This window comes from Culicoides brevitarsis, chromosome 3, assembly GCF_036172545.1.
Source record: "Culicoides brevitarsis isolate CSIRO-B50_1 chromosome 3, AGI_CSIRO_Cbre_v1, whole genome shotgun sequence".
NCBI classification, from domain to species: Eukaryota; Metazoa; Arthropoda; class Insecta; order Diptera; family Ceratopogonidae; genus Culicoides; species Culicoides brevitarsis.
This window is the reverse complement of record NC_087087.1, coordinates 2,559,747-2,586,568: the sequence shown is the minus strand read 5'-3', so window position 1 is coordinate 2,586,568 and position 26,822 is coordinate 2,559,747. Positions and strand designations below refer to the sequence as shown.

At 28.2% G+C, this 26,822-nt stretch overlaps 5 protein-coding genes across 5 annotated transcripts; 3 read left to right on the top strand and 2 right to left on the bottom strand.

Moving 5' to 3' along the window:
• Window positions 1-261: 261 nt before the first annotated feature.
• On the bottom strand, window positions 262-4,707 carry LOC134834221 (DNA-binding protein Ikaros). The gene is made up of 4 exons (XM_063848806.1): window positions 4,453-4,707; window positions 3,338-3,817; window positions 3,226-3,272; window positions 262-1,840 (listed from the first exon to the last, which is right to left on the bottom strand). Exons 2-4 carry the CDS (start codon window positions 3,703-3,705, stop codon window positions 525-527), a joined length of 1,731 nt encoding a protein of 576 aa, XP_063704876.1. The 5' UTR covers window positions 3,706-3,817; window positions 4,453-4,707; the 3' UTR covers window positions 262-524.
• A 1,394-nt stretch (window positions 4,708-6,101) lies between these two features.
• On the bottom strand, window positions 6,102-7,460 carry LOC134834422 (uncharacterized). The gene is made up of 2 exons (XM_063849070.1): window positions 7,212-7,460; window positions 6,102-7,158 (listed from the first exon to the last, which is right to left on the bottom strand). Exons 1-2 carry the CDS (start codon window positions 7,411-7,413, stop codon window positions 6,203-6,205), a joined length of 1,158 nt encoding a protein of 385 aa, XP_063705140.1. The 5' UTR covers window positions 7,414-7,460; the 3' UTR covers window positions 6,102-6,202.
• Window positions 7,461-7,517: 57 nt separating this feature from the next.
• On the top strand, window positions 7,518-8,745 carry LOC134834213 (uncharacterized). The gene is made up of 2 exons (XM_063848797.1): window positions 7,518-8,003; window positions 8,058-8,745. Exons 1-2 carry the CDS (start codon window positions 7,688-7,690, stop codon window positions 8,576-8,578), a joined length of 837 nt encoding a protein of 278 aa, XP_063704867.1. The 5' UTR covers window positions 7,518-7,687; the 3' UTR covers window positions 8,579-8,745.
• A 1,372-nt stretch (window positions 8,746-10,117) lies between these two features.
• LOC134834181 (transmembrane protein 19) lies at window positions 10,118-11,393 on the top strand. Its single transcript, XM_063848756.1, has one exon. It carries the CDS (start codon window positions 10,183-10,185, stop codon window positions 11,212-11,214), a length of 1,032 nt encoding a protein of 343 aa, XP_063704826.1. The 5' UTR covers window positions 10,118-10,182; the 3' UTR covers window positions 11,215-11,393.
• A 2,542-nt stretch (window positions 11,394-13,935) lies between these two features.
• Window positions 13,936-25,942, top strand: LOC134833440 (neuroendocrine convertase 2). Its single transcript, XM_063847755.1, has 9 exons — window positions 13,936-14,631; window positions 20,504-20,611; window positions 21,423-21,684; window positions 21,777-21,814; window positions 23,019-23,095; window positions 23,155-23,733; window positions 24,733-25,131; window positions 25,188-25,305; window positions 25,366-25,942. The coding sequence occupies exons 1-9, from the start codon at window positions 14,455-14,457 to the stop codon at window positions 25,525-25,527; spliced, it is 1,920 nt and encodes a 639-aa protein (XP_063703825.1). The 5' UTR covers window positions 13,936-14,454; the 3' UTR covers window positions 25,528-25,942.
• Window positions 25,943-26,822: the final 880 nt, after the last annotated feature.

Sequence of the window (26,822 nt, the reverse complement as noted above, 5' to 3'; positions counted from 1 at the left end):
AAATTATTTTTTTTAATTTAAAAAATTAATTAAATGAAAAATATTTTTTTTATTAATTAAAAAAAAATATAATTTTTTTTTACTCAAAACTTCAAATAAATTATAATAAACTTTTTTCAGAACACTCTATTTGTTTCATTTTTTTTTTGTTTTATATATTTTTGTAATTTTTTTGTTTACTATAAGAAAATATTTGTTTGGAATTCTATAAACTTTTTTTTTAAACTTTTATGTAACGTAAGCTTCGCAAGTTTGTACCATTATTTTCTTAAAAATTAATTAACTTTCACGCACTTTCACGCATTTTTTTAGTTTTTTTTTTGTTTGTTTTTGTTTATTTTTGTTGCAATCAATGCCGATATCCTTTTCAAAAAAATATATTCTTTCTCTTGTTTTGTAACGTTCTCATCACATCTCTGTTGCATATAATATTATATATTGAACTTTGTTCCTCTTTTTTTTTTGATAAATAATATTTTTCTTCTCAACAAATAACAAAAAAAAAATTGAAATTTCCCTTCTTATCATTGGTGACTCTTACTCAGCAAGTGCGAATTGAATTCGTAGACATTATTGAGTTGCTCGCCGCAAATGTTGCATTTCCACGCATTCGATTCGCTGTGACATCCCTTGTGCAAAAAATACAGCGTCTGATCCGGAAACTCAATGTTGCAAAATAAACACTTCAGGTTCACTTTTCGTCCCGTAATGACGAGTTCGCTTTCGCCCGTCGACGTTATCATGCCGTTTGAGCTGTTGTTTGTCGTTGATAAGTTCAAGAGACTCTCCGTTCCCGCGAGCGAGAGGTTTGTCGGCGTATTGGAGTTGCTGTTATCGCGTGTCGTGTTATTGTTGTTGTTGTTATTGGCATTGCGGGAACTCGATCGCACGGCACGCGCCGAAATTCTTCGTTTCAGGTCTTCGCGTAGCAGAGATTTGAGGGGTGAAACCTTGATAAAGTTGTTGGGAGCACTTCCGGCGACATCTGTGACTTGTTCCGGGTTCGGCGAAACGCGATCTGAGGAACTTTGACGTCCCGTTTTGTGTAAACTGCTTCCGCTGCCGCTTCCTTCACTCATTTCGTCATTCGTACTTGGCTCCTGTTTGATCGGAATGAGACTAATCGACGGCGTAATCGACGCATCGAAGGCATGTCTGTCACGCGATGCCGATTCCGCACGTTCTCGTTCGCGTTCGACGCCTCCCGAGTGATGCGGCGGCGTCGGATTACTTTTTGGTCTAACAATTGCTTGAATATCGAGTCCCGACGACACCGAACTATTCGGCGATCCAAGTCGCATCGGACAATCTCCCGCGTCTGCCATCGAAATTTCGACGTGCGGCGTCAGATAGTGCATCGGAGGCGTCGTATTTTCGTGATTTCGAGCTCCTTCGCCGCCCGAAACGTTCGCAGCAGCGGCAATTGCCGCACTTTCGTTAAATGCCGCCACCGAAGCTGCAATGTTAGCTGCTTGAATGAGATTTACGGGCAAATTGGCGGCTTGTTGTTGTTGTTGCTGTTCCAACGCGAGCAAGAGAGAAGACGATGCATTGGAGCCGGGATTATCTAAATCGATGCCGTGCCGATTGAAGAAATGCACACGCAGCGATTTCATTGTGCCGGCGCGATAATTGCACAGAGGGCACGTTTTCACGAGATCATGTTGCCCGACATGCTCGTTTTGGAAATGCGCTCGCATGGCAATTTGTCTTTGGAAACCACGATTGCAGATGGGGCAATGGAATGGAAGTGTCTTTATGTGCGTCGTAAAGTGCTCGGATAAGTGATCTTTGCGGAAAAAACGCTTCTGGCAAACGCGACACTCGTACGGCTTGACACCTGAAATGAATTAAAATAATTTTTTTTATTAAAAATTTATCAAAAAAAAAAAAATTTTTAAATTATTTTGACAAGAAATTTTTGATGAAATTTTAATTTGCGAAAAATTTTTCAAGGAAAATTTTTAAGACTTAAAAAAAAAATTGTAAAATGTTCAATTTTCAATTAAAAAATTTTATTTTTCGAAAATATTTTTTCTTTTTAATCAAAATTTAATTTTTTAATTAAAATATTCAAATTAGAAAATTTTAAAATTTTTGTTTAATTTTCGTGTTTTTCGTCTTTTCATTTTTTAATTGAAATTTTGTAAATATAAAAAAATTTTTAAAAAATTTATTGGATCGTATTAAAATTTTTAAAATTAAAAAAAAAAATAAATTTTAATTATTTTAATGAATAATTCAAAAATAATCCAAAATTTTTTTTTTTCATAATTCAAAATTATTTAACTTTGAAAAAAAAAAATAAAAATTAATCAATTAATTTAAAATAATAAATTTAATTTTAAATAAAAATTTAAAACTAAAAATTTGTTTTCTTTTCATTCAAAATTTTTTAATTCTAATTAGATTCATTTTTCTCATTATTATTAATTTAAATATTTATTTATTTATTTTTTTTTTGTTAAATATTGATTTAAATTTATTTTTTTAACAAAAATTTAATTTATAAAATAAAGAAAATATTTTACTAAAAATAAATTTAAATAATAAAAAAAATATCTAAAAAATCAATTCAAAATATAAAATTTAATTATTTAAAAAAAATAAATTGAAAAAGTTTTAATAATTAAATTAATTTAAATTTAAAATTATTATTATTACAATTTTTTCCCGTAATTTAAAAAAAAAATAATTTTGAAAAAAAAAATTTAATTTAAATAAAAGTATTTTTTAATTTCAAATAAAAATTTAAATTGAACAAAAAAAAATTATTCAAAATACTTAAAATTCTTATTAGATTTTTTTTAGATAAAAAAAATAATAAATAAAATATTTTATTAAAACGAGTAAAATAATTAAAAGAAATTAAATTAAAGCATTATATATTATATTTAATAAATTTATATTTAATTATATTTTAAAAATTTATTTTTAATTTTTTTTTATACTTTATATATAGTAAGGTAAGAAAAAAATCGCAAAAATTGTTAAAAATATCGTAAAAAAATTATTTCAGAAAATTTCGTAAAAAATCTCAAAACTTTTATGAAACATTTTTTTTAATTTTTATAAATATTTTAATTAAAATTAAATTTCTTAAAAAAAATTATTTAAAATAAAATCAAAGTTAAATTTCTCATTTAAACCAAAATTAATATGAAAATCAAAAAATTTCTGTCAAAATAATTATTATTTTTTTAAAAAATTAAATAATAATCTCACCTGTGTGCCTCATCTTATGTCGTCGCATATTCGCTCCATTAGAAAATCTAAAAAAAAATTATTTTTAAGAAAATTTCTTTAAAAAAAAATAAAATTTTTCGAAAAAACTTACGACATTTTGCACACATCGCACTCAAACAACCGCTTATTGGGATTCACATTGTTATTGTTGTTGTTGTTATTATTCGATATCTTACTTGAATCATTATTATTACTACTACTATTGTTATTATTAATTAATGGAATGCTAGCTGCAGCTGCTGCCGCCGCAAGAAGATTCACGTCTGCCGCAACGATGCCCGGAACACGTTCAATTACGGAGTTCTTCAGGGCCTGGAATGTAGCGATTGGCGATTCTCTTCCCGTTGCCGCTGCAGAGGCACGTTCGACGTAATTTGCACTCGAAATATTTTCCGAATCTGGCTCCGACGTGGATTCCGCTGCCTTGGATGAGCCCGCTGTTTCACTTTCGCCCGACATGATTTTCGATTTTTTTTTTTTTTTTTGGTGAAAAATTATTTTTTGCTTCTTTAACTTTAGCCCAAAAATCGAGACGAAACGGAAAAAACACAACAAAAAAAATTGATTTCTCCTGAAAATGAAAGGGAAAAAAAATTTTTCGTATAAATTTTTTTGTGTGTATATGAACGGGACAAGGTTAAATGGTATCCTTTAGGAAGGTCAGTGACCTTTTTTTTGAGGATGGAATCGTTCGCTATACACATCGCACGCACACAGACATACACGACCATCCTCAACCGCCACGCAAGTGCGTATCCTGCGTATAGGAATGTCCTTTGCAAAACAAATCATTGATTTTTCATAGAAACGTCGAAATTCGGTGCGATGGATTTTTTCCTCGTCTCGCTCGCTCGCAGCAGGTAAATTAGAAACACAGAAAAATATATGCATCCGCAAACAACATAAAATGCATTCAATATATCTCTCGTCGTCGTGTTGTTGCTGCTGCTGCTGCTGCTTAGCTCTATGTATGAACAGGTATTTTAATTTAGGTCAAACATTAAATTGTTATACTTCGTGGCATACATCGCATCGAATGAGGTATTTGGGGCATTATATTTTAAAAACATAACTGTTAAATGATTTGGCCTAATTTCCCTCCGTTGTCGGTTTTTCAAAAAACTCCCATCCCCAAATTTCCCCCAACCGCCAAAACTCACACGAAAAGTCTTCTGCGTGGAAAATTACACAATTCACAAAATTTACCTAATGATAATTCCTCAGACTATAAAGTAAAAACTTGTACATTTTTTTTTTCGTGATAATACACGCAGCACGTATAGAGAAAAAGAAATTTTTTGCTTCGGATCGACTGTTTTCCGTTTTTCTCGCTACATTTCCCACACGATTTTCACATTGCGCGCATTATCACTTGCTCTCGGGTCCTTTGTCACTTATTGCACTATTTATTTATTACACATTTTCCTTAAATTATTCACTAAAACAGCTTTTTTGTGTGTTGAGTGTGGAAAAGCAACTTGAGTTATGTTAGAAAATCGCCATCCTGCTAATTGGACCGCAGCTCAAGGCACAATTGGAAATTTGTTTCGTTTGTGCTTTGGGTCTTGAACAAATTTTCAATTTGTGAAATGGGATTTTCTTATCAATACCGTTAATTTTTTCAATAAAATTGAGGAAAAATTTTAAATTTTCATTTAATTTAAAAGGATTTTTAATTAAAAAATTTGAAATTTTAATTTTACATTTTCGAAAAATTTGATTTTAATTCAAAATTTATGAAAAATTGATAAATGTTTTTCAAATAATTATTTAAAAATTATTTCTTAAAAGAAAATTTGTTATATTTTCCATAGAGAGTAAGAATTTAAATTTTAACAGATTTTTCATGGAAAATATAAATTTTGAATAAAAAAATAAATTATTTTGGTTAAAAAATTTTTAAGAACATAGATAAATTGACAAAAATAAAAAGATTTATAGAAATTATAAATTTTCTTAAATTTTTATAAATTAAAATTTTAATTTTTAATAAAAATTTTAATTTAATTTAATTTTAATTTAAAATTTTAATTTTTAAATAAAATAAATTTTTAAAAATTTAAATTAAAAAATAATTAAAAAAAATAATTAATTTAATTTAAAATTATTTTTTATTAATTTTTTTATTTTATTTTTTTTAATTATTTTAATTATTTGTTTAATACTTATTACAATTTATTTTTTTGTTATTGTATTAAAATAAAAAAAAATATTTATAAAATAAATATTTATCTAAATTTGTTATTTCTTTTAAATTTGTAAAAAATTAAAAGTTTTATTTTTATTTAAAATTTTAAAAAATATTCATAAAATATAAAATTTTATTTTAAAAATTATAAAAAAATAATTTAAAAGAAAATAAGAAAAAAAAATAAGTTATCTTAAAAAATTCAATGAAAATAAATTAAATTAATAAAATTAAATTTACAAAAAAAAAATCATAAATAATTTTATAAAATTATTCATTTTTTTTAAATAAAAAAAATTTAATTTTTAAAAAAAATTAATTTTAATTAAAAAACTGAACTTAAAATAATTTTTTAATTTTAATTTTTCAGAAAATTGATAATTTCTATAAATATTTTTCTTTATTTTTTTTTAACAATTTATAATTCTATGTTTTTAACAAATTTTTAATTAAAATTTATTCGAAAATAACAAAAAAAAATAATTTCAAATTTCAGAAATTAAAAAAAAAATATGTTTAAAATTTTTAAGGTAAAAATTCGATAATTATTAGGTAGATAAAAATTGAAAAAAAAAAAAGAAAAAAAATTATTTAAAAAAATATTTTTAAACTATTTTTGACAAATTTTCATCCGAAATTCGTAAATGTCAATTCAAAAAATTACCGTTAAAACTTTTTATTTTTTTTTAGTCATTTCAACACAAAAATTATTTTAAAAAATAATAAATTCGATAAAAAATTAATTTTTTCAACTTCAATAAATTTTTTTTATTGCTTTTCCTTTTTACCGGGAGCTGTTAAAACTTTTACAATCTTTTTCAATTTCTTATCTTTCGTTTGTTTCTTCTTCAATGCCTTTGCTTTCTTCGCCCGATCTGTTCTGACACCCAAATATTCCGCCTTTTTCTTCTTCCTCTCTTCAATTTTCTTCTCCCGATCCTCTTGATTGCCCTTCTTATACTTTTGCTTATGCTCCGCTTTAGAAATTGTATCGTCTGTCTTTGTCTTTTCCTTAATTTTCATCAAAAGAGGATTTTTCGAAGGTCGTGTCGTGTTCAATTTGTTACTTTTTCCCGCATTTCCTGTCACTTTTCCCGCTTTCAATGCTTTTCCATTGAGTTTTTTCTGCAATCTTTTCTCCTTTTTCGCCATCTGCTCCTTGGATTCCCATTTTTGCACGCGCAAAGGTCGTCCCTGAAACGGTTCGCCATTGAGTTTCATCGCTCGAACCAACGGAACGCCCGCTTTGAAGCAGACATAAGCAAATCCCTTCTTCGGGATGCGTCGCACGTACTCAATAGGTCCACATTTCTCCGCGAAGAAGGCGTAAAGTTCCTCGTCGTTCGCCTCAAACGTGATATTTCCAACAAAAACTGTCGATTTTGTGTTCAACTTTTGACTGAATTGTTCCTGTTTCGATGCCACGAGATTGCAACGCAAATGATTATCGCGGAAGACTTCGCCATTTGTGGATGTCGCTTCGCGAGCACTTTCGGGAGTTTTGAAGACGATATACGCATTGAGCGACGTGTATTTTTTACGATCTGTCTTGTTGAGGACTTTTTTGCCGTTTTCTGAACGGAAACGTAAACTCTGAATTTCACCGAAGCGCGAATAATGTTGCTTCAGGGCCTTGAGTTTCGTGTTTGTCGGAATGTTTCCCACGAAAATTGTGCAATTCGGGTCTGTTTTGGGCTTTGAAGGCTTTTCTTCTTCAGTTTTTTCTAAAAAAAAAAAATAAAATAATAAAAATTTCATGAAAAATCATTAAAATTACCTTCTTTCGAGTCATTTTCTTTCTTCTTCTTCTCTTTTTTGGGGACTTTGTTGTCTAATTTTAAGGGAACAGTCTTTGCTTCTTCCTTTGTTTCCTCATCCGAAGAACTTTCTTCATCCAATGGCTCTAAAAGTTCCTTAGTTTCGACTTCTTCTTCGGATTCTTCGTCATCTGAATGATTTTCAGGCTTTAAATTCTTCATTTTTACGAATTTTTGTTGAAATTTCAAATCAAAACAAACCCGCGTGGAGTAAAATATGAGTTGTAAGTCGTCGGAAGACAGTTAGGCTCGTTACTGGATGTCTCGAGGAAATCCATAGTTACGAAACCGTCAAAACTGAAACAAAAAAGGCAAAAATTAATCGAATTTTCTCAATTTTCTGCGAGATTTCATCGAAAAATTGACTTGCAATTGAAAAATAAAGTCCTTGAGCACCAAAAAGACACAAAATTCGCAAAATATTCGACAGAAAAGAATGACTTTCGTCATAAAAGCTCGCGCGAGAATGTCAGACTTGTTTAATTCCGGATTTTCCGACCTGAATACGAGTTTTTCGAGCATTTTAGACGAAGCCCGGAATTTATTAGGCGATTTTCATCCCGTACCTGCGTCCCGAAACACTTCCCGTACCAACACATCGAGCGAGGCGTCGAGCAGCTCAAGTTCTCGCAACAATGGCGCTCAAACCAATTCGACAGCTGACGATGATGGATCTGATATTGAAGAAATTGTGCAAGAAATACCCGTTGTTGACTTGCTCGATGCGACAATTGATGTTGGAATAAATTCTGGTAAGACTTTTTTTTTGGTTTTCATGAAAATTTTTACTAAAATTACCTTTTTAGGTCCAAATCCCGCCGATGATGACGACGATGACATAATTTTCGTGCAAGAAAGTGTCGCCACGGGTCCCATCACAATCGATTTGTGCAGCGATTCGTTCGTTGGTCCCATTGCCTCGACGCCAAACAATCCGCGACGTCGTGCTCACAACGAAATCGGGTCAATTCTTGTGCCTGACATGCCTGAACCGCCTGAAATTCCGCGTCGACGACGTCGCATCGAACAAATTCCGTCGTTAGCTCCGCCAAGTGTCGAAGTTGTCGACTCAGCATCGCATCCAACGTTACCTCAGTCGCCGCCAAAGCCACAATTGAACAACTCCGTACTCGATGAATCGATGGTAGCGGCCCCCAAATGCCCGATTTGCTTGGAAAATTGCACAAAACGAGAACCGACAGCGACAACTTGCGGTCATATCTTTTGCAAAGCCTGTATTATGCAGTGCATCCGTGTCAGCAAGAAGTGCCCGATGTGCAAGAAGCCATTGAACAATAAGAGTGTGCATCGCTTATTTTGGAACTGATATTCGAAGCAATCCAAACTCCTCAACATGTGATCGTAAATAATAAGCAAATTTTCTTTGTAACGGATGAAGCTTGCTTCGTCTGATATTCATTTGATGTAAACCTGAAATTCGGATTAATTACGTACGATTAGTGATAATAAACTCGATTTTGTATTAAAAAGAAATGAAAATCTTTTAGAATTTTTTTTTAGATTTTAGACTTTTTCAAAAATGATTTTTTACGAATTTTACTTCAACATTAATTTTTTTTTTCAAATAATTTTTACGAAATTTTTTAAAATATGACTGAAATTTTACTTCATGAAAAATATTTTAATTTTGATTTTTAAATCAATAAATTCTTTACTATCTATAATTTTTTACTTTTAGAAAAATTATTTTGATTTTCAGTAATAATTTTTTTTTCAAATTTAAAAAAAAATTTAGCTTTTTTTAATTAAAATAAATATTTTTCCTTTTATTTTTTTTTTACTGTGCAATTTTTTTTACAATTTTTTTTTTAAATAATTTGAAATTTATAAATAAATTCAAAAATTGATTAAAATTATTGAAAACTATTATTTTATCATTTAAAAAAAGAAATTCTATTTATTTATTTATTATTATTTTTTTGAAAAATAAAAAAATTAAACTTTTAAAATTTATTTTTAATCTTAATTTAATTTTTTTTATCATTCAATTTTTTTCCTTCAAATTTTAATTAAAAAATTAATTTCTTTAAAATTTTAAAATTTTTTTAATTTTTTTTATATTTTTTTTTAACCATCAATTTTTTTTTCTTTAAAATTTTAATTTGAAAAATTATTTTTTTTTTTAAATTTATTTTTTTTTTTTATTATTTTTTTCAACCATTCAATTTTTTTTTCTTTCAAATTTTAATTAAAAAATTAATTTCTTTAAAATTTTTAGAATTTTTTTTATTATTCTTTTTAACCATTAATTTTTTTTCTTTAAATTTTTAGAATTTTTTTTATTTTTTTTTTTAATTTTTTTTTTTTTAAAATTTTAATTTAAAAATTAAATTTTTGTTTCCTTCAAATTTTAATTTGAAAAATTAATTTCTTTAAAATTCTTAAATTTTTTTTTTATATTATTTTTTTTAACCATTAAATTTTTTTTTCTTTAAAATTTTAATTTTTTTTGATATTTTTTTATTTTAAAAATTAATTTTAATTAATTTTTTTTTTTTTTTATTTTTTTTATATTATTTTTTTAACCATTAAATTTTTTTTTCTTTAAAATTTTAATTTGAAAAATAAATTTCTTTAAAATTTTTAGAATTTTTTTTAATTTTTCTTTTAAATTTTTTTTTTTAATTTTTTTAGAAGAATAGTTATAATTTTTTTTCTTTAAAATTTTAATTTGAAAAATTAATTTCTTAAAATTCTTAATTTTTTTTTTTTAATTATTTTTTTTTAACCATTTGATTTTGATAAAATAATTTTATTTTTTTTTTTTTATTCCAATTCTAAATGCAAAACTTACCATTTTCGATGAATTTTTAGATGAAATGCCCCATTGTGACATGCCGATGACAGCAAAGAGCGAATAAACAAACAATGTAAAAAGTGAAAAAGCAAAAAAAAAAAGTACAGAAAAAAATGTCTCAAAAGCAAGAAAATTCGTCGTTTCTGTTCAAAATCCTCCCGCTCGTCTTCGTGGGTCTCTCAGTGCCTTTATCGACGTTCTTCTGGATCGGAAATATCGCCCTCAACAAACTGGGAGTCTTCACGAATGTCTACGACGAGGATCCAACGCACATCACGCCCTTCCGTTGGCTCATTTCGTTCATGTTGCCTTTGGCTCTCATGGTTGTCGGCTATCGGCGCAAAGGTGTCAACAAATCCGGCGCTCTTTTGGGCTTCGTTATGGCTGTCATCCTCACAATCGCCAATCTCGGCTTCCTGATTTGCCTTGCCGGGTTCTTCTTTTCGTCGACATACGCGACAAAGTACAAATCCAAGCACAAGGAAAAGTTGGAGGAAGATCACAAGGAAGGCGGACAACGAAATTGGCTTCAAGCGTTGTGCAATGCCGGCATGGCGACGCAACTGGCTTTGCTGTATCTCCTGGATTGCGGATCTGGCGAACGCCCCATTGACTTTAACGAGCTTTATCGCTGCTCGTGGCTCCAAATTGCCGTGATGAGTGCCTTTGCGTGCTCGAATGGCGATACGTGGGCCAGCGAATTGGGCACTGTGATGGCGCGCGGCGATCCTTACTTGATTACGACACGAAAACGCGTTCCTCGAGGCACAAATGGAGGCGTTTCGATGCCCGGATTGGTTGTTTCTTTCCTCGGCGGACAGCTAATTGGCGTCGTTTTCTTCCTCAGCATCTGCTATTTTGCCGATATGAACACAATTTCGCGTGACGTACCCCAATGGCCTCTCATTTTCGTCGGAGGTATTGCCGGATTGTTCGGATCTTTGGTTGATTCGTTGCTCGGAGCAACGTTGCAGTATTCGGGCATCGATCAAAATGGACATATTGTCGAGAGACCCGGCAAAGGCGTACGAAATATCGCAGGACGACGCATTTTGGATAATCATAGCGTGAATTTGATTTCGAGCATCATCACAGGCATCGTTATGCCATCCATTGCGAAGCATTTTTGGAATTTCTTCACATAGTGCGAGACCTTTTTCGAGATTTTTCCTCTTCTTTCAACGCAAACCAGTGATTTCTTTTGTTTTCCTGTTAAAAATATAGTCTGAAGTTTGTATTAGTTGCTGTTATTTGGGTAAAAAGGTCAAGTGATCATCTATTTTTATACAAATACATACCTTTTGTTACTAATAAAGTTTTTTTTTCATAAAATGTTGATGCATTTTGCTTTATCACAAAAATTATCAAGTTTGACTCAAAAAATGACTTGTTAAATTTATCAGCGTTTGTACTTCCAAACGCTGATTTTTTTGTTACGTCAAATATCGACCCAATATGAACAGAAATCATCTTTAGAATGAATATTTATTCAATTTTAGGCTTAAAACTGATCAAAAAGTGACTTGTTAAATTTATCAGCGTTTGAACTTCAAAACGCTGATTTTTTTGTTACGTCAAATATCGACCCAATATGAACAGAAATCATCTTTAGAATGAATATTTATTCAATTTTAGGCTTAAAACTGATCAAAAAGTGACTTGTTAAATTTATCAGCGTTTGAACTTCAAAACGCTGATTTTTTTGTTACGTCAAATATCGACCCAATATGAACAGAAATCATCTTTAGAATGAATATTTATTCAATTTTAGGCTTAAAACTGATCAAAAAATGACTTGTTAAATTTATCAGCGTTTGAACTTCAAAACGCTGATTTTTTTGTTACGTCAAATATCGACCCAATATGAACAGAAATCATCTTTAGAATGAATATTTATTCAATTTTAGGCTTAAAACTGATCAAAAAGTGACTTGTTAAATTTATCAGCGTTTGAACTTCAAAACGCTGATTTTTTTGTTACGTCAAATATCGACCCAATATGAACAGAAATCATCTTTAGAATGAATATTTATTCAATTTTAGGCTTAAAACTGATCAAAAAGTGACTTGTTAAATTTATCAGCGTTTGAACTTCAAAACGCTGATTTTTTTGTTACGTCAAATATCGACCCAATATGAACAGAAATCATCTTTAGAATGAATATTTATTCAATTTTAGGCTTAAAACTGATCAAAAAATGACTTGTTAAATTTATCAGAGTTTGTAAAACGCTTTTTTTTGTTATCAAATATCGACCCAATATGCAGAAATCATCTTTAGAATTTGGCTTAACTTCAAAACAGAGTATTTTTTTGTTACGTCAAATATCGACCAAATATGAACAGAAATCATCTTTAGAATGAATATTTATTCAATTTTAGCTTTGAAATCCATCAAAAGTTTACTTAAAGAGTTTGAACCTCTAAACTCTGATTTTTTTGTTACGTCAAATATCGACCCAATATGCACAGAAATCATCTTTAGAATGAATATTTATTCAATTTTAGGCTTAAAACTGATCAAAAAATGACTTGCAAAAAAATCAGAGTTTGAACCTCCAAACTCTGATTTTTTTGTTACGGCAAATATCGACCCAATATTCTCCAGTTTGAACCTCCAAACTCTGATTTTTTTGTTACGTCAAATATCGACCCAATATGAACAGAAATCATCTTTAGAATGAATATTTATTCAATTTTAGGCTTAAAACTGATCAAAAAATGACTTGTTAAATTTATCAGAGTTTTATCAGAGTTTGTACTTCAAAACGCTGATTTTTTTGTTACGTCAAATATCGACCCAATATGAACAGAAATCATCTTTAGAATGAATATTTATTCAATTTTAGGCTTAAAACTGATCAAAAAATGACTTGCAAAAAAATCAGAGTTTGAACCTCCAAACTCTGATTTTTTTGTTACGTCAAATATCGACCCAATATGCACAGAAATCATCTTTAGAATGAATATTTATTCAATTTTAGGCTTAAAACTGATCAAAAAATGACTTGCTAAAAAATCAGAGTTTGAACCTTCAAACTCTGATTTTTTTGTTACGTCAAATATCGACCCAATATGCACTGAAATGAACTTTAGAATGAATATTTATTCAATTTTAGGCTTTAAATTGATCAAAAAGTGACTTGTTAAATTTATCAGCAAATCAGAGTTTGAAAATCAGAGTTTGAACAGAAATCTCCAAACTCTGATTTTTTTGTTACCTCGATTTTTTTGTTACAAATATCGACCCAATATGAACAGAAATCATCTTTAGAATGAATATTTATTCAATTTTAGGCTTAAAACTGATCAAAAAATGACTTGCAAAAAAATCAGAGTTTGAACCTCCAAACTCTGATTTTTTTGTTACGTCAAATATCGACCCAATATGCACAGAAATCATCTTTAGAATGAATATTTATTCAATTTTAGGCTTAAAACTGATCAAAAAATGACTTGTTAAATTTATCAGAGTTTTATCAGAGTTTGTACTTCCAAACTCTGATTTTTTTGTTACGGCAAATATCGACCCAATATGAACAGAAATCATCTTTAGAATGAATATTTATTCAATTTTAGGCTTAAAACTGATCAAAAAATGTATTGCAAGAAAAATTGAACGTTTTTTATCTCAAAACCTTCAAACTTGGTACACCGTGCTAACATTTCCATTGCCGTCTCTTTCCTCACAAAACTCAACTTTTGCGTATGACGTCATTCAGAAAAACATTACATGCGATACACGAAAAGCCATCGTCGCGCATTTCCACAGGCACCTTCCAATGCGCAGAAAAACACAAACTTTTTCGACGACGAGACACTTACAAGTGTGTTTCATTAGCCATTCGCCACTCAGCTACATCACGAAGAGGCACAAAAATTTCTAAATTTTTATTTTTTTTTACATAAATAGAAAAACTTCTGAGAGTGTAAAAAATATGCAGATAGCAAAAAGTGTAAAAAATCACATTAAGTTCAACTTTTTTACTGCTTTTGTTTAACGAGTTAATTAAAAAGAAAGTAAAATTTAAGTTTATGACAAGATTTTATCGAAGTCGATGTGAAACGTGCAAGAAAAGCTCCTCTAAAAAAAATAAAAAAGTTAATTTTCAATCAAAATAATTGACGAAAAATAAGGAAAATTCAATTTTTGTCGAAAATTGTGAAGAAAAAAGGCCGAAAAGGAGCAAAGCAGAAAAAGAAAGTGAAAAATTTTATTGATTTTCCCGAGTTAAACGAGCTTACACACGAAAAAAAAGTTTATTACGTCAATACTTTAGTCAGCTGAACATTTTTTGTGATAAGAAATTATCAGTGAACTCGATGTAAATAATTTTTAACGAAGGAAAAACCCGAGAAAAAGACAAAAAATCAACAGAAAGGCAATGCAAATATCATGTTTGAGCCTCGTCAGGCTTTTAGTGTTCGTTTGCTGTTTCCTGCACACCACAAAATCTTCCAATGTGTTCACGAGTTCGTTCCTTGTGCGATTCCGGCGATCTGTGGATAGTCAAATTGCGCACGACGTCGCTCATCGGAACGGCTTCGTCAATCTTGGAGAGGTAAAAGTCATTAAAATTAATTGGAAATGAATTGTTTATGAGTTTTTGCTTGGTTTGGATTGATTGGAATTTTGAATTAAATTTCGCTTCATCACGGAATCCCATATGGTACGATGATGGATGTACGTTGCCACGTTAAATTTCGCTTCAGCTGAACTTTTGTGACCTAAATAGGAAAATTTTCGAGCAGCTGCTTGACACTTTCGACATTTTATGAGTTGACTTTGCATCGTTTAGACTTGTAATTGCGCGTTTTTTGCCTTGAAACCTAAAAATGAGAAAGAAAAAATTCGTTTGAGAAGATTTATGGGTTGAAGGATTGATAGCTCGAGGTGATTTTTTTGAATTTTTTTGTACGTGATGCTTTGAAAAAGTTCATTTTTTGCATGGAAAGATGGTTTTGTGGCTTGTTTGTACCTTGAAATGTCGATTTTTCCGAGATTTTTAATGTTGATTGCTTTTTTTTGTGAGAAAAAAGTTTTATTTTTATTTATTGAAGCAAAAAGTTACCAGATGTTGACATTAAAAGTGCTCTTTGGGGACATCCGTGTTAGAGATTTATGCTCAAAGGTGCTTTTGAGGCATGTTTTTAGCTAAAATAAACAAGAAATTATTGAATTTTGTTGAAAAAGTCAAAATTTAATTAATTTAATTTTAATTTTCTTACCGAAAGTTTCCTTAAATTTTATATTTTTTCAATTTTGAGACTGAAACTCCTTTAATTTAAACTTTTTTTGATAAAAATTTGCTCTTTCGAGTACTTCTAATTATAAAATTCATCATTTTTTGACCAATTTTTGACATTTCTGATGCTACGTGGCGATAAAATCAAAAATTTTCACCCACAAATTGTCCTAAAGTGCTTCAAAATACGCTTGACAGGCATTAATTACTCCTTCAAAGGTCAAAAAACGAATATTTTTCAGCTCAACTTTCCTAAAACGCAAAAAAAATGTTGCAAAAAATTCTATTCAGAAGCATGAAAAGCAAAAACTTACCAGATGTTGACGTAAAAAGTGCTCTTTTGGGAGTTCGTCGTTTGAAATTCGCCTTTCACGAGTACTTTTCGTCTCTGAAAAGATAAAAATTAAATGTAAAAAAAACTTTTGAACACGAAAAATATACAAATTTATTCGTTTTTCATGTTTATCTTTAATGACAAACACAAGTTTTCTCTTTTATCGTGATTAAAATCTTCCATAGAAGAAGAAATTTGATCCTTTTTTTAACCAAATCTTCTTTTTATTTAATGGAGATTTTCATTTTTTGACAAATACAAAGTAACCAAATAAATTTTCCTGTCAATATTGACACGAAAACACTTTTGCAAGAGGTTAAAAGTCACAATTTTGCCGTCGTTACTTACTTCATCAATGCGAAGCAGCTGCTTAACTCCATTACTATTTGTTCCCTTCTCACGCCTCCACACGAAAAAAAAAATATCCTTCAACTAAATGTCGGTCTTAATTAATATCCCTGCGAGTGCTAGTTAATATCGAAAACAGATTCATTATATGAAAATAAATAAATTGTGTCGGTAACAATCTCTCGATGTGACTTGATAAAATTATTTTTTTCTACCTCATTCGATGGGAAAAAAATTTGATATTTTGCAAGGATTCAAGTCTTTCTGATGAAAATTGTATTAAAAATTTTTAAAATTTGCATTGGGTCAAAATTTAAAATCTGCTTTAAAAATTTTATCAAAAAAAATTAAAATGCATTGGGCATTGGGTAAAAAGATTAAAAATTTTATCAAATTCAATTTTTTTTATTTTTTTTTTCAAAATTTTTTTATGAAAAAAAATTACAATATGCATTGGGGCAAAAATTTTAAAATGTGCATCGAGAAATTTCAAATTAATTTTTTTTTTTAAATATATTCGCTTTGAGATGAAAATTAGAATTCGCCTTGTGGTAAAAAAAAATTGTAAAATATTAAACTTAGATGCAATAATTTACAATATGCAATGGGAAAAATTTAAGTTAATTAATTTTTAAGAAATAAAAATTTTGAATTTTTGCATTGGGTAAAAAATACAAAATTTGTATCAAATACAATTTTTTATATTTTCAAAATTTTTAAATAATATCACGAAATTTTCATGAAAAAAATTAGAATATGAATTGGACTAAAAAAAATAATAAAATGTGCATTAGGTCAAAAATTTCAAATTGTGCATTGGGGCAAAAATTCGTTTTGGGGCAAAATTTTTTTTATTTAATAATTTTTGAGGATTTTTCCTTATTTTTATTATATTATATATTTAAATATTTGACTTTTCAAATAAATGAATTTTTAGAAAATAAAATTTTAAAATGTGCATTGGGCAAAAAAAAATCAAAGTAATTTATTTTTAAAAAATGTAATTTTTTAAAATTTGCATTGGGTAAAAAATTTAAATTTGTTTAATTTTTTTTTTAATTTTTATAAAATTACGAAACTTTCATGAAAAATTTAAAAAAAAATTAAAATGTGCATTGGGCCAAAACTTTTAAATTTTTTTATTAAATTATTTTTTTTATTCAAAAACTTTTAGAATACGCATTGGGATAAAGAAATAAAATGTGCATTGGAAATTCTTTTTTCAAATGTGCATTAAGTTAAAATTTTAAAAAAATTGCATTGGTAGAAAATTCGTCACGTCAAAATTGAAATACGAAATTGTTTCCTTTTTCTTCCAATGACAACTTTTCATATTTTTTATTATTTTCTGTGTTGCTCTTTTATTTATAAATAAACACAGGAATTTTCTCTCGATATTACTTTTATATTTTTATTAAATTTCTCTGTATAATCCTTTTTTTCGCTGTTCATATCCTGTGGCTCAAACTATGCGTTCTATTGATAAATAACTGTTGCGTTGATATGTTTGTTCCAATTTGATTTGATTTTCTCCTATTTTTGCTCTTCGACATTATCGGAGAGATGAAATTTATGCGGAAACTCGGAAAAACAAATTAACTTATGCAAAAGATGCTCGAACGAAGTTGCGAAGGTCAAATTATTGATCACTTGTTCGAGAGCAATGGAGAGATACATAGACAAAAGCCCATTGTTACAAACGTCGAATAAATGAATGAACGAGAGACAATCAACAAGTACGTAGGTTTAACTACAGGTTATCCTTTTTTCGATTGTATTGGAAAAATTTCGGAGTGCGGTGACGTACGCAGCAACAAAAGAGATGATTCTCGAATATCATTCATGATTTTCCGCTTGGTTAACAAGGAGTTAACATTATCGTGAATTGACAGAGCAAACATAAAAGAATATTTTATTAAGAGAGAAATAAATTTTTTCTTTTGAAAAATGTGGATTTTTATCTTCATTTTTTTATTGGAATGTGATGAAATGGGGAAATTTTAATTTCTTATGAATTTTTATTAAAAATTTTCTTTTGTAAAGCTCAAAAAAAGATTTTCGAAAATTTAAGAAGCTTTCGAATTTTATTTTCGAAAATTTTTAAAGCTTTTAGAATCATTTTCGAAAATTTAAGAAATTTTAATTCGATTTTCGAAAATGTTTAAAGCTTTTGAATTGATTTTCGAAAATTTTTAAAGCTTGTGAATTGACTTTCGAAATATTTTGATTTTCTTTTATTTTTTTTATTTTCGAAAATAATTATGAGTAATTTCGGAAATTTGTTAAAGTTTTTTGAAAATTTGATATGCTTTTGATATTCGAATATGAAATTTTTTTTCGAAAATTTGAAAAGTACTTCAGATTTTCGAAAAATTAAGGAATGTGAAATTTAATTTTTGAATGTTCGAAATACTGTTGATTCGATTTTATTCGAAGGTCTTTCGATATTCGAAAAAATTTCGAAAATTTGTAGAACTTTTTTGAATGATTTTCGAAAAAATAAATAAATCATGTTCGAATATTATTCAATGAATGTTCGAAAATATCAAAAAAAATTTTTTTTTTCGAAAATTTGAAATTTTTTCGATATCGAAAATTTAACAAACATAAGTCAAAAATTAAATTTACACAAAAAAAAATCCCCCAAAAGACATTGAGCAAACTTTCATAACTTTTTCATATTTATCAAAAAGAGAGTGAGTAAGAGAGATGTTTTTGTAAATCTACCCACGCCTTCATGTTCTCCGTTGAAAGCAAAAAATTTCAGACATAAAAGGAAATTTTCTTTTCAACTTTTTGTTCATAACTGCTGCCATCACACATAATTATAAGTCTTTATTGTTTGCTTTTTCTCTCACATTCGCACAGAAAGGATTCGCAAAGCAAATAAAGAGATCCTTACCGAGAAATAGAGGTCACTGCAAACCGAAAAATAAGAAGATTACATGCGAAAAAGGAGAAATTTAAACAGCTGGATCTCCTTTTGTTCGTCGAAAAATATAAAAAATAGAGAAGAGTGTCCTAAAAACTGTTTAAAAAGGTGAATTTTCATCATTTTTCTTGGTTAACTCCATCCAATATGGACCATTAAGCATCAAACGAGCGGCGAAGTTTTGCCTGTTGCTGAAAGCAGCGAAAATGGGACGTCAATAGCGAAAAAATATTGTAATTTATTCCGAAGTGAAGCAGCGAGAGAGAAAAGAAAAACAATGTGGGCGCGTAATTTTATTCAAAAAAAAAAAAAAAAAAAAAAAAATACGTAAACAGACAGCTGCTACTTTGTGACAATGAAAAATTGACTGAATTTTAGGGACATTTTAATTTTTTGTGTTCTCGTTTTAAAAATTAATGAACGACACGTAGCGAACGTGGGATCTCATCTCATGGTACTTTTCGATGCACGACAAATAATTCAAAGTGACATTAATTGTGGCACGTACTTAGTAGCCAGTGAGCGATTCGAAGTATCCAACTTATTATCATTACTCATTCATTTATCTAGATTATCCTTCATGTGAACTCGGGACGAGTAATTAATCGGTTAATCACGGGGTGACGAAAAAATGCGAGAATTACGTGGAAAAAAGGAGTAATTAAGCAAATTAGGGAGTAATTGCGGAAGGATTTGATGTTTGAACAGGGAAAAAAGTGATTTTTTGAAGAAATTTGTAGATTTTTTGTGAGAAAATTTTTGATAAAAAAAATTAAATTTCTTAAAAATTTTTGAATTAAAAAATTTTTTTTTTTGTTGAATAAAAAGTGAGTTTTTAGAATATTTTTTTAACATAACGGAAGAAACTTTAAAAAATTTAATGAAAAATATAAAAAATTTTGACATTTCATGACATTTTAATTGAAATGTCAAATTTAACAAACGTCAATTTTTAAAATTTATATTTGCAATTTTAATTTTTTTTAAACATCAAAAATTTGTAAAAAAAAAATTAACAAAAAATATAAAAAATTGTCAAATTTGACATCTGTCAAATGTGAGATTAAATTGACAGGTGTCAAAAATTTTAATTTTTATATTTTTTCAAATTTTTTTTTCAAAAAAAATTTTAAAAATTAAATTAATTTTATTTTTTTTTTCAAATTAATTTTATTTTTTTTATTAAAAATTTAATTTTATAAAATTTTTAATAAAAATTTAATATTATTTAAAAAAAAATTTTTTTTTTAAATTAAATTTTAAAGTTTAATTTTTTTTAGTTTAAATTTAATTTTTGAGTTAAATAAAAGTATAAAAAAAATAATTTTGACATCTGTCAAATAAATGTCATTTTTGACGTTCTTTTTAAATTTTTTAATCTAAAAAATTAAGAAAATAAAAATTTCTGATATTTTTCTGTAAGTAAAATTTCTGAATTTAATTTAATTTTTTAAAGAACTTAAAATAAAATTTTGAAATTTGAAAGTAAAAAAAGTAAATTTTTATGAAAATCTATTTAAAAAATTAATTTTTACCTGAAATTCATGACTTTTTTTTCTTCTTTCTCATTTCAGTTACCTGGAAGCGAAGGCACGGAATATCACTTTAGACATAAATCATTGCCGCATGTGAGATCAAGACGGAGCATCCCACACACACGAGTGCTGAAAAAGGAACCATTGGTAGGAAATCGCATTATTTTTATGACTGTTTACGTAAATAAAAAAAAAGAAGATTTCCTCTTTTTTTTTGTCATAACAAGAGAGCCTTCTACATTATGTCCACGTCAAAGAATTATTTCCCTCTCTATCTCGGTTTCGTAATAAAAGCTTGCATAGAAGAACGACATAAATGTCAATAACATGGCAAGCAAGTCGTCTTATGACATGATAATCCATAAAAGTAATAATAAATAATAATAATAACGAACCGCAACAGTTATTATCGTAAAAATGTTCTGCAAATATTTTAACACGTGACTGCACTTGAATGAAAATTATTTTCTTCGAGATTTTGAACAGCTGTTTGAGGGTTTTCGAAAATTTAAAATGTTTTTTCGAAAGTTTTAAGATGTTCGAAAATTAATTTCGAAAATTTGTAAAATTTTTTAATCGATTTTCGAAAGTTTAAAGAGAATTCTAATTCAAAGTTCGAAAATTTTCGAAAAAATTAAATTAGATTTTCGAAAATTTAGAAAATTAGATTATCAAATTAATTTTTTCGAAATTTTTGAGCATTTTTAAAGATTCTGACTCAAAATTCAAAAATTTTAAAAAGGTTTTGAAGTTTTTTCGAAAATTTGTAAATTGATTTTCGAAAAATTTAAAAATTTGATTTTCGAAAATCATATATCAATTTTCGAAGATCTCCCAAAGTTTCTTATCAATTTTCGAAAATTTGTGAAATTTTGAATTCGATTTTCGAAAAAAAATTTCATATTAGGTCATTTTCTTAACTCAAAATAATTTTCAAAATTTCTCCTCTTATCCGTAGATTCACACAGCGGTTCAGCAGCCTGGCTTCAAACGTGTCAAGCGTGGTTTCCGTTTGCCCTTGTTAAAACCGAGTCTCCCGGATCCCGATACGACATCAGCTACCTTCGGAAAAGCCCCAACCGATCCGTATTTCCCGCTGCAATGGTATTTGCGAAATACGGGACAGAATGGCGGCAAAGTGCGCTTGGATTTGAACGTGCAAGCGGCATGGGATCAAGGCTACACAGGCAAGAACATCACGACGGCGATAATGGATGACGGTAATTGCTTTTCACAAGTTCTTTTTTTGCGGGATGAAAAACTAACATTTTTTTCCTCTTCTTTTGTTTAATTTCTTCTTGCTGCGATACAGGCGTGGATTACATGCATCCTGACTTGAAGTACAACTATGTAAGTAAATTGAACGAAATCAATCTCTGGCATGTGTGGTAATCCCTCTTCGACGTCGTGTTTGTTGTTCCTTGTGTGAAATCTCGGAAAATTGTTTGCTCAAGAGATTATCCCTGCACTTGCATTGAACGTCACAAAAATTAAAAAATAATTGGAAGGCAATGAAAATGGCAAAAATTGTATAAAAATCATTAAAAATGAGACTTTTATGAAGAATTTATCGAACTTATGATCCAAAATTCTTCTAATGAGTGATTTTTAAGATGTTCGAAAATTAATTTCGAAAATTTGTAAAATTTTTTAATCGATTTTCGAAAATTTGTAACGTTTTTAGAACAAAATTTGAAGTTTTCATTGTAAAACTTTTCAAAAAAAATTTTGATACCTAATTTGAATTTTTTTTTCATTAAAAATGAAATTTTTTTTTTTTGAAATTGAAACATGGATTTTTCGAAAATTTGAAAAACATTTTGATCGAATCTGGCTAAAAATCTAAAAAATTTTTAAAGCTTTCTGAGTTTTTTTTTCGTAAATTGGTGAATTTTCTGAATTTTAAGAGCTTTTTAATTGATTTTCGAAAATTTGTGAAGCTTTTGAATCAATTTTCGAAAAATTAAAAAAAATTACCAATTTTCGAAAATTTGTCTAATTTTTGTATCATAATTCAAAAATATTTTTATGGAGCAAATTTTTAGTCAAGAAAATACAGATACGTTTTAGTTGAAATTTTGACCAAAAATTTGACAAATTTTCGAAATTTGATAAAAATTTTTTCAAGATTAAAAAGCTCTTAAAATTTTCAATTTCTTAATTTTTTTTATCATTCAATTTAAAATTTTTCCTTTTTGTATCCAAAAAATGACCTCTGAAGTCATTCAACATAAAAAAATGTCAAATTCTTATCGAAAATTAAATAAAAATCAACTTTTAGTACAAAATATCACACAGAGAACGCATAAAAATCTCGTCAAATCGTTAAAATCTCACAATTTTCTGACATATCAAGCGACACACGATAAAAATTCCATAAAATCCAACGTCATATGTCCCTCACAAGGACACAAAACCAATTCAAGCGACGACGTTAACGATCACAAAATGAAAAGCAAACACATTTTTCGCATTGTTATCAATACCAATTACAGCTTTTCACAAGAATTTTTCTATTTTTCTCCTTTTCCATGATTTCCGATGAATTTTCTAGAATGCCGAGGCAAGTTATGACTTCAGTAGCAACGATCCTTATCCATATCCAAGATACACGGATGATTGGTTCAACAGGTAAGTTTTTCATTTTTCTTCATTTTTTCATGAAAAATAATTTTTTTTTTAATTTTTAGTCACGGAACTCGATGCGCCGGCGAAGTTTCCGCTGCTCGCGATAACGGAGTTTGTGGGGTTGGCGTTGCTTATGATTCGAAAATTGCCGGGATTCGGATGTTGGATCAACCGTACATGACAGATTTGATCGAAGCGAATAGCATGGGGCACGAACCGCACAAAATTCACATCTACAGTGCTTCGTGGGGACCCACAGATGACGGCAAAACTGTCGATGGGCCTCGTAATGCGACGATGCGGGCAATTGTTCAAGGCGTGAATGAGGGAAGGAATGGGAGCGGAAATATTTATGTTTGGGCATCGGGCGATGGAGGCGAAGAAGATGACTGTAATTGTGACGGGTATGCGGCTTCGATGTGGACAATTTCGATCAATAGTGCAATAAATGACGGGCAAAATGCGCATTATGATGAAAGTTGCAGTTCGACGTTGGCGAGTACGTTCAGTAATGGCGCCAAGGATCCAAATACGGGAGTTGCGACGACAGATTTGTACGGAAAATGCACAACGACGCATTCGGGAACGTCAGCAGCGGCTCCAGAAGCGGCGGGAGTGTTTGCTCTCGCGTTGGAAGCAAAGTAATTATTGAGATTTTAATTGAATTTTTTAAATTTTTTACGAAATTTGATTTTTTTGAGCATAAAAAATTTTTGAAAGTCAAAAAATTTTGAAAAATTTCAGAAAATTCATGAAAACTTTTTTTGAGTTTTTAAATTTTTTTAGAAAATTTATTTAATGAGCATGAAAAAATTTAGAAAATTTGAAAAAAAAATCCATAAATTTTTTTTAAATTTTGAGAAATTTAAAAAAAAAATCTATAAGATAGTCAAGCTTTCAAAAAGAAATTTGAAAATTAGTTAAAATTATTAAAATTTATAAAAATAAGGAAAATTCGAAATAAAACTTTTTCAAAATCTTTAAACGTTTGTGAAAGACTCACAAAAATTGCAAAAGTTCAAAAAAAAAATTTTTTTTTTTTCAATTTTTTTTTATATTTTTCAATTTTCAAGCTTAAGAACGAACAGTAAAAAATTTTGAATTTTTTTACGTATTTTTTACGTATTTTTTTACGTATTTTTTTACGTAATTTTAGAGTGAAGTAAACTCAAAAAATTAAAATAAATAAATTCTAATAATTTTGTCGAAACTTGAAAAAGGCTTGAAACACTCAAATTTTTTAAAATTTTTTGAATTTTTCAAAATTTTTTAAATTTTTCAAAGTATTTTTTATTTTTCAAGATTTTTAAAATTTTTCAAAATTTCTTTATTTATTCCAATAATTGTATTATAATTATTAATTAATTAAATTTTTTAATTATTCTTTAATTATTCCAATTTTTTTTTTAAATTTTTAAATTTCAAAAAGTACTTTTTTAAATTTATAGAATTTTTTTAAATTTTTAAAATTTTTTTTAAATTTTTAAAATTTTTTTTAAATTTTTAAAATTTTTTAAATTAATTTGTTCAGAAAAATTATAAAAAGACTTCAAATAGCTCATAAAATTCTCAAATTAAATTTGATTTGATAAAAATTTCATAATTTTCGACTAATTTAATTTTTTTTTTCCTTTTTTCAGTCCTTCTCTTACATGGCGCGACGTTCAACATTTGACAGTCTTGACATCCAAACGCAACTCCTTGTTCGACGCAAAAAATCGTTTCCATTGGACCATGAATGGAGTTGGCTTAGAATTCAATCATCTTTTCGGATTTGGCGTTTTAGATGCCGGAGCGATGGTAACTCTCGCTAAAAACTGGCAAAATGTTCCCGCACGTTATCATTGCGAAGCCGGAGGCATTTACAAAACTCATCCAATTCCGTCGTCAAAATCCCTCATTTTGAAGATAAAAACTGACGCATGTCACGGCACAGAAACCGAATTGCGATATTTGGAGCATGTTCAAGCCGTTATTACCACAAATGCGACACGACGAGGCGATTTGGAATTTTTCTTGACGTCTCCGATGGGAACGAGGTAATTTTTTTCTTTAAAATTTTTGAAAAAAATAAAAATTTTTGATTTTTTTGTAGATCAATGATTTTAAGTCGACGCGCAAATGACGACGATCATCGCGATGGTTTCACAAAATGGCCCTTCATGACAACACACACATGGGGCGAATATCCGCAAGGCGTTTGGACACTCGAAGTACGTTTTTTTTCATTTTTCCTAAAAAAAAATCTAAAAAATAAATTTTTCACATTTCAGGTAAAATTCAACTCACAAGAACCCCAAACGGGCTGGCTAAAAGAATGGTCTTTGGTACTTCACGGCACACGAGATCCTCCGTACAGAACATTGTCGCCAGCTTCGCCTCATTCAAAGTTAGCAATAGTGAAGAAAGCTCATGAGGATCGAGATAAAATGTAAATTTCTCAAAAAAAAATTTAATTTTTTCACTTAAAATTTAATTTAATGATTTAAAATTTATAAAAAAAAAAACAAATTATGAGACCAAATTCAGTCAATGACAGAAAAAAAATGAAAAATCAACATGTTTCGAAGCCAATTACGACATTAGGTCACAGAAAACAACAACAAAATAGACAAAAAATGTACTTTGTGATGTTTTACAAACAAAAATAATATATATGAATGTCGTGAGAGACACAAAAATCCTTGGTATTTAGCGATACATTTTGCACTAATGTATAACTTTCATTAAAAATGTAGATTTTCGATCCAAAAATTATATATTTAACATAAAAACAATCATTTTCCTCTAAAATAATTATCTTTTTTCTACATTTTTAACGCACATTCAGCCGTTCCATAAATATTATTAATCCAAAAATATAAAAAAAAATATATTTTTAATGTTTATAATATAAAATAATAAAATATATATTTTAATTTTTAAATAAATAATTAAAAATTAATTTATTTAATTAATTAATATATATTTAAAAATATTTTATTATTAATAAATATTAAAAATATATTAAAAATATATAAAAAAGTGAAAAATCAAACATTTTTATACAAAAAAAAAAAAATTTTGTATGAAAATTGTTAATTTTTCGCTAAAAAAAATTATTATATACATGCAAGTATCTTTATTATTAGTAAAAAAAATATTAATTAGCCTCTGTAACTCTCCACACATAACATCCAAAAAACCAAATTAATATCAACAAAAATTAAACATTTATAAACAACCTTATTGATGTATAAATAAAAATAATAAATAATATAAAAAAAGTAAATACGGGGAATATAAAGATGATGAATATATGCACAATATTTTATGTTTCTATTAATGTTATAGATTTAAAAAAAACACATGTTATTTAAAAAAAAGTCATTGTTGAAGAAAAAAAATTTTTTTAATAAAAATTTAATTTTAAAATATTTTTTTGAATTAAAAAAATAATTAATTAAAATTATTTCTTCCATTTTATAAAAATTAATTAAATAAATTCCCTTGTTAAGTTTATTATTATTATAAAAAAAATATTATATATAATTATATAAATATATGAAAGAAAAATTAAAAACTTGATGATATATGTCTAATTTTGCTGATATGCAAAAGGAAGCAGAATGTTTAAAAAAAATATCATATTATTATTATTATATATAAATATTAAAGAAAAAAAAATAATCCTGACATGAAAATAAAAAGAATGATTAAAAAAAAGACAAAAGTATAAATATATATATAT

Excerpts from the sequence above, each read along its gene's own strand:
- LOC134834422 (XM_063849070.1), bottom strand. The coding sequence starts at position 7,413 with ATGAAGAATTTAAAGCCTGAAAATCATTCAGATGACGAAGAATCCGAA. Across the intron at positions 7,159-7,211 it reads AGAAAATGACTCGAAAGAAG|AAAAAACTGAAGAAGAAAAG; the intron begins GTAATTTTAATG and ends TTTTTTTTTTAG.
- LOC134834181 (XM_063848756.1), top strand. The coding sequence starts at position 10,183 with ATGTCTCAAAAGCAAGAAAATTCGTCGTTTCTGTTCAAAATCCTCCCG.
- LOC134834213 (XM_063848797.1), top strand. The coding sequence starts at position 7,688 with ATGACTTTCGTCATAAAAGCTCGCGCGAGAATGTCAGACTTGTTTAAT. Across the intron at positions 8,004-8,057 it reads TGATGTTGGAATAAATTCTG|GTCCAAATCCCGCCGATGAT; the intron begins GTAAGACTTTTT and ends TTACCTTTTTAG.
- LOC134834221 (XM_063848806.1), bottom strand. The coding sequence starts at position 3,705 with ATGTCGGGCGAAAGTGAAACAGCGGGCTCATCCAAGGCAGCGGAATCC. Across the intron at positions 3,273-3,337 it reads TGCGATGTGTGCAAAATGTC|ATTTTCTAATGGAGCGAATA; the intron begins GTAAGTTTTTTC and ends ATTTTTTTTTAG. Across the intron at positions 1,841-3,225 it reads ACATAAGATGAGGCACACAG|GTGTCAAGCCGTACGAGTGT; the intron begins GTGAGATTATTA and ends AATTCATTTCAG.
- LOC134833440 (XM_063847755.1), top strand. The coding sequence starts at position 14,455 with ATGCAAATATCATGTTTGAGCCTCGTCAGGCTTTTAGTGTTCGTTTGC. Across the intron at positions 21,815-23,018 it reads CTGACTTGAAGTACAACTAT|AATGCCGAGGCAAGTTATGA; the intron begins GTAAGTAAATTG and ends TGAATTTTCTAG. Across the intron at positions 25,306-25,365 it reads AAGGCGTTTGGACACTCGAA|GTAAAATTCAACTCACAAGA; the intron begins GTACGTTTTTTT and ends TTCACATTTCAG.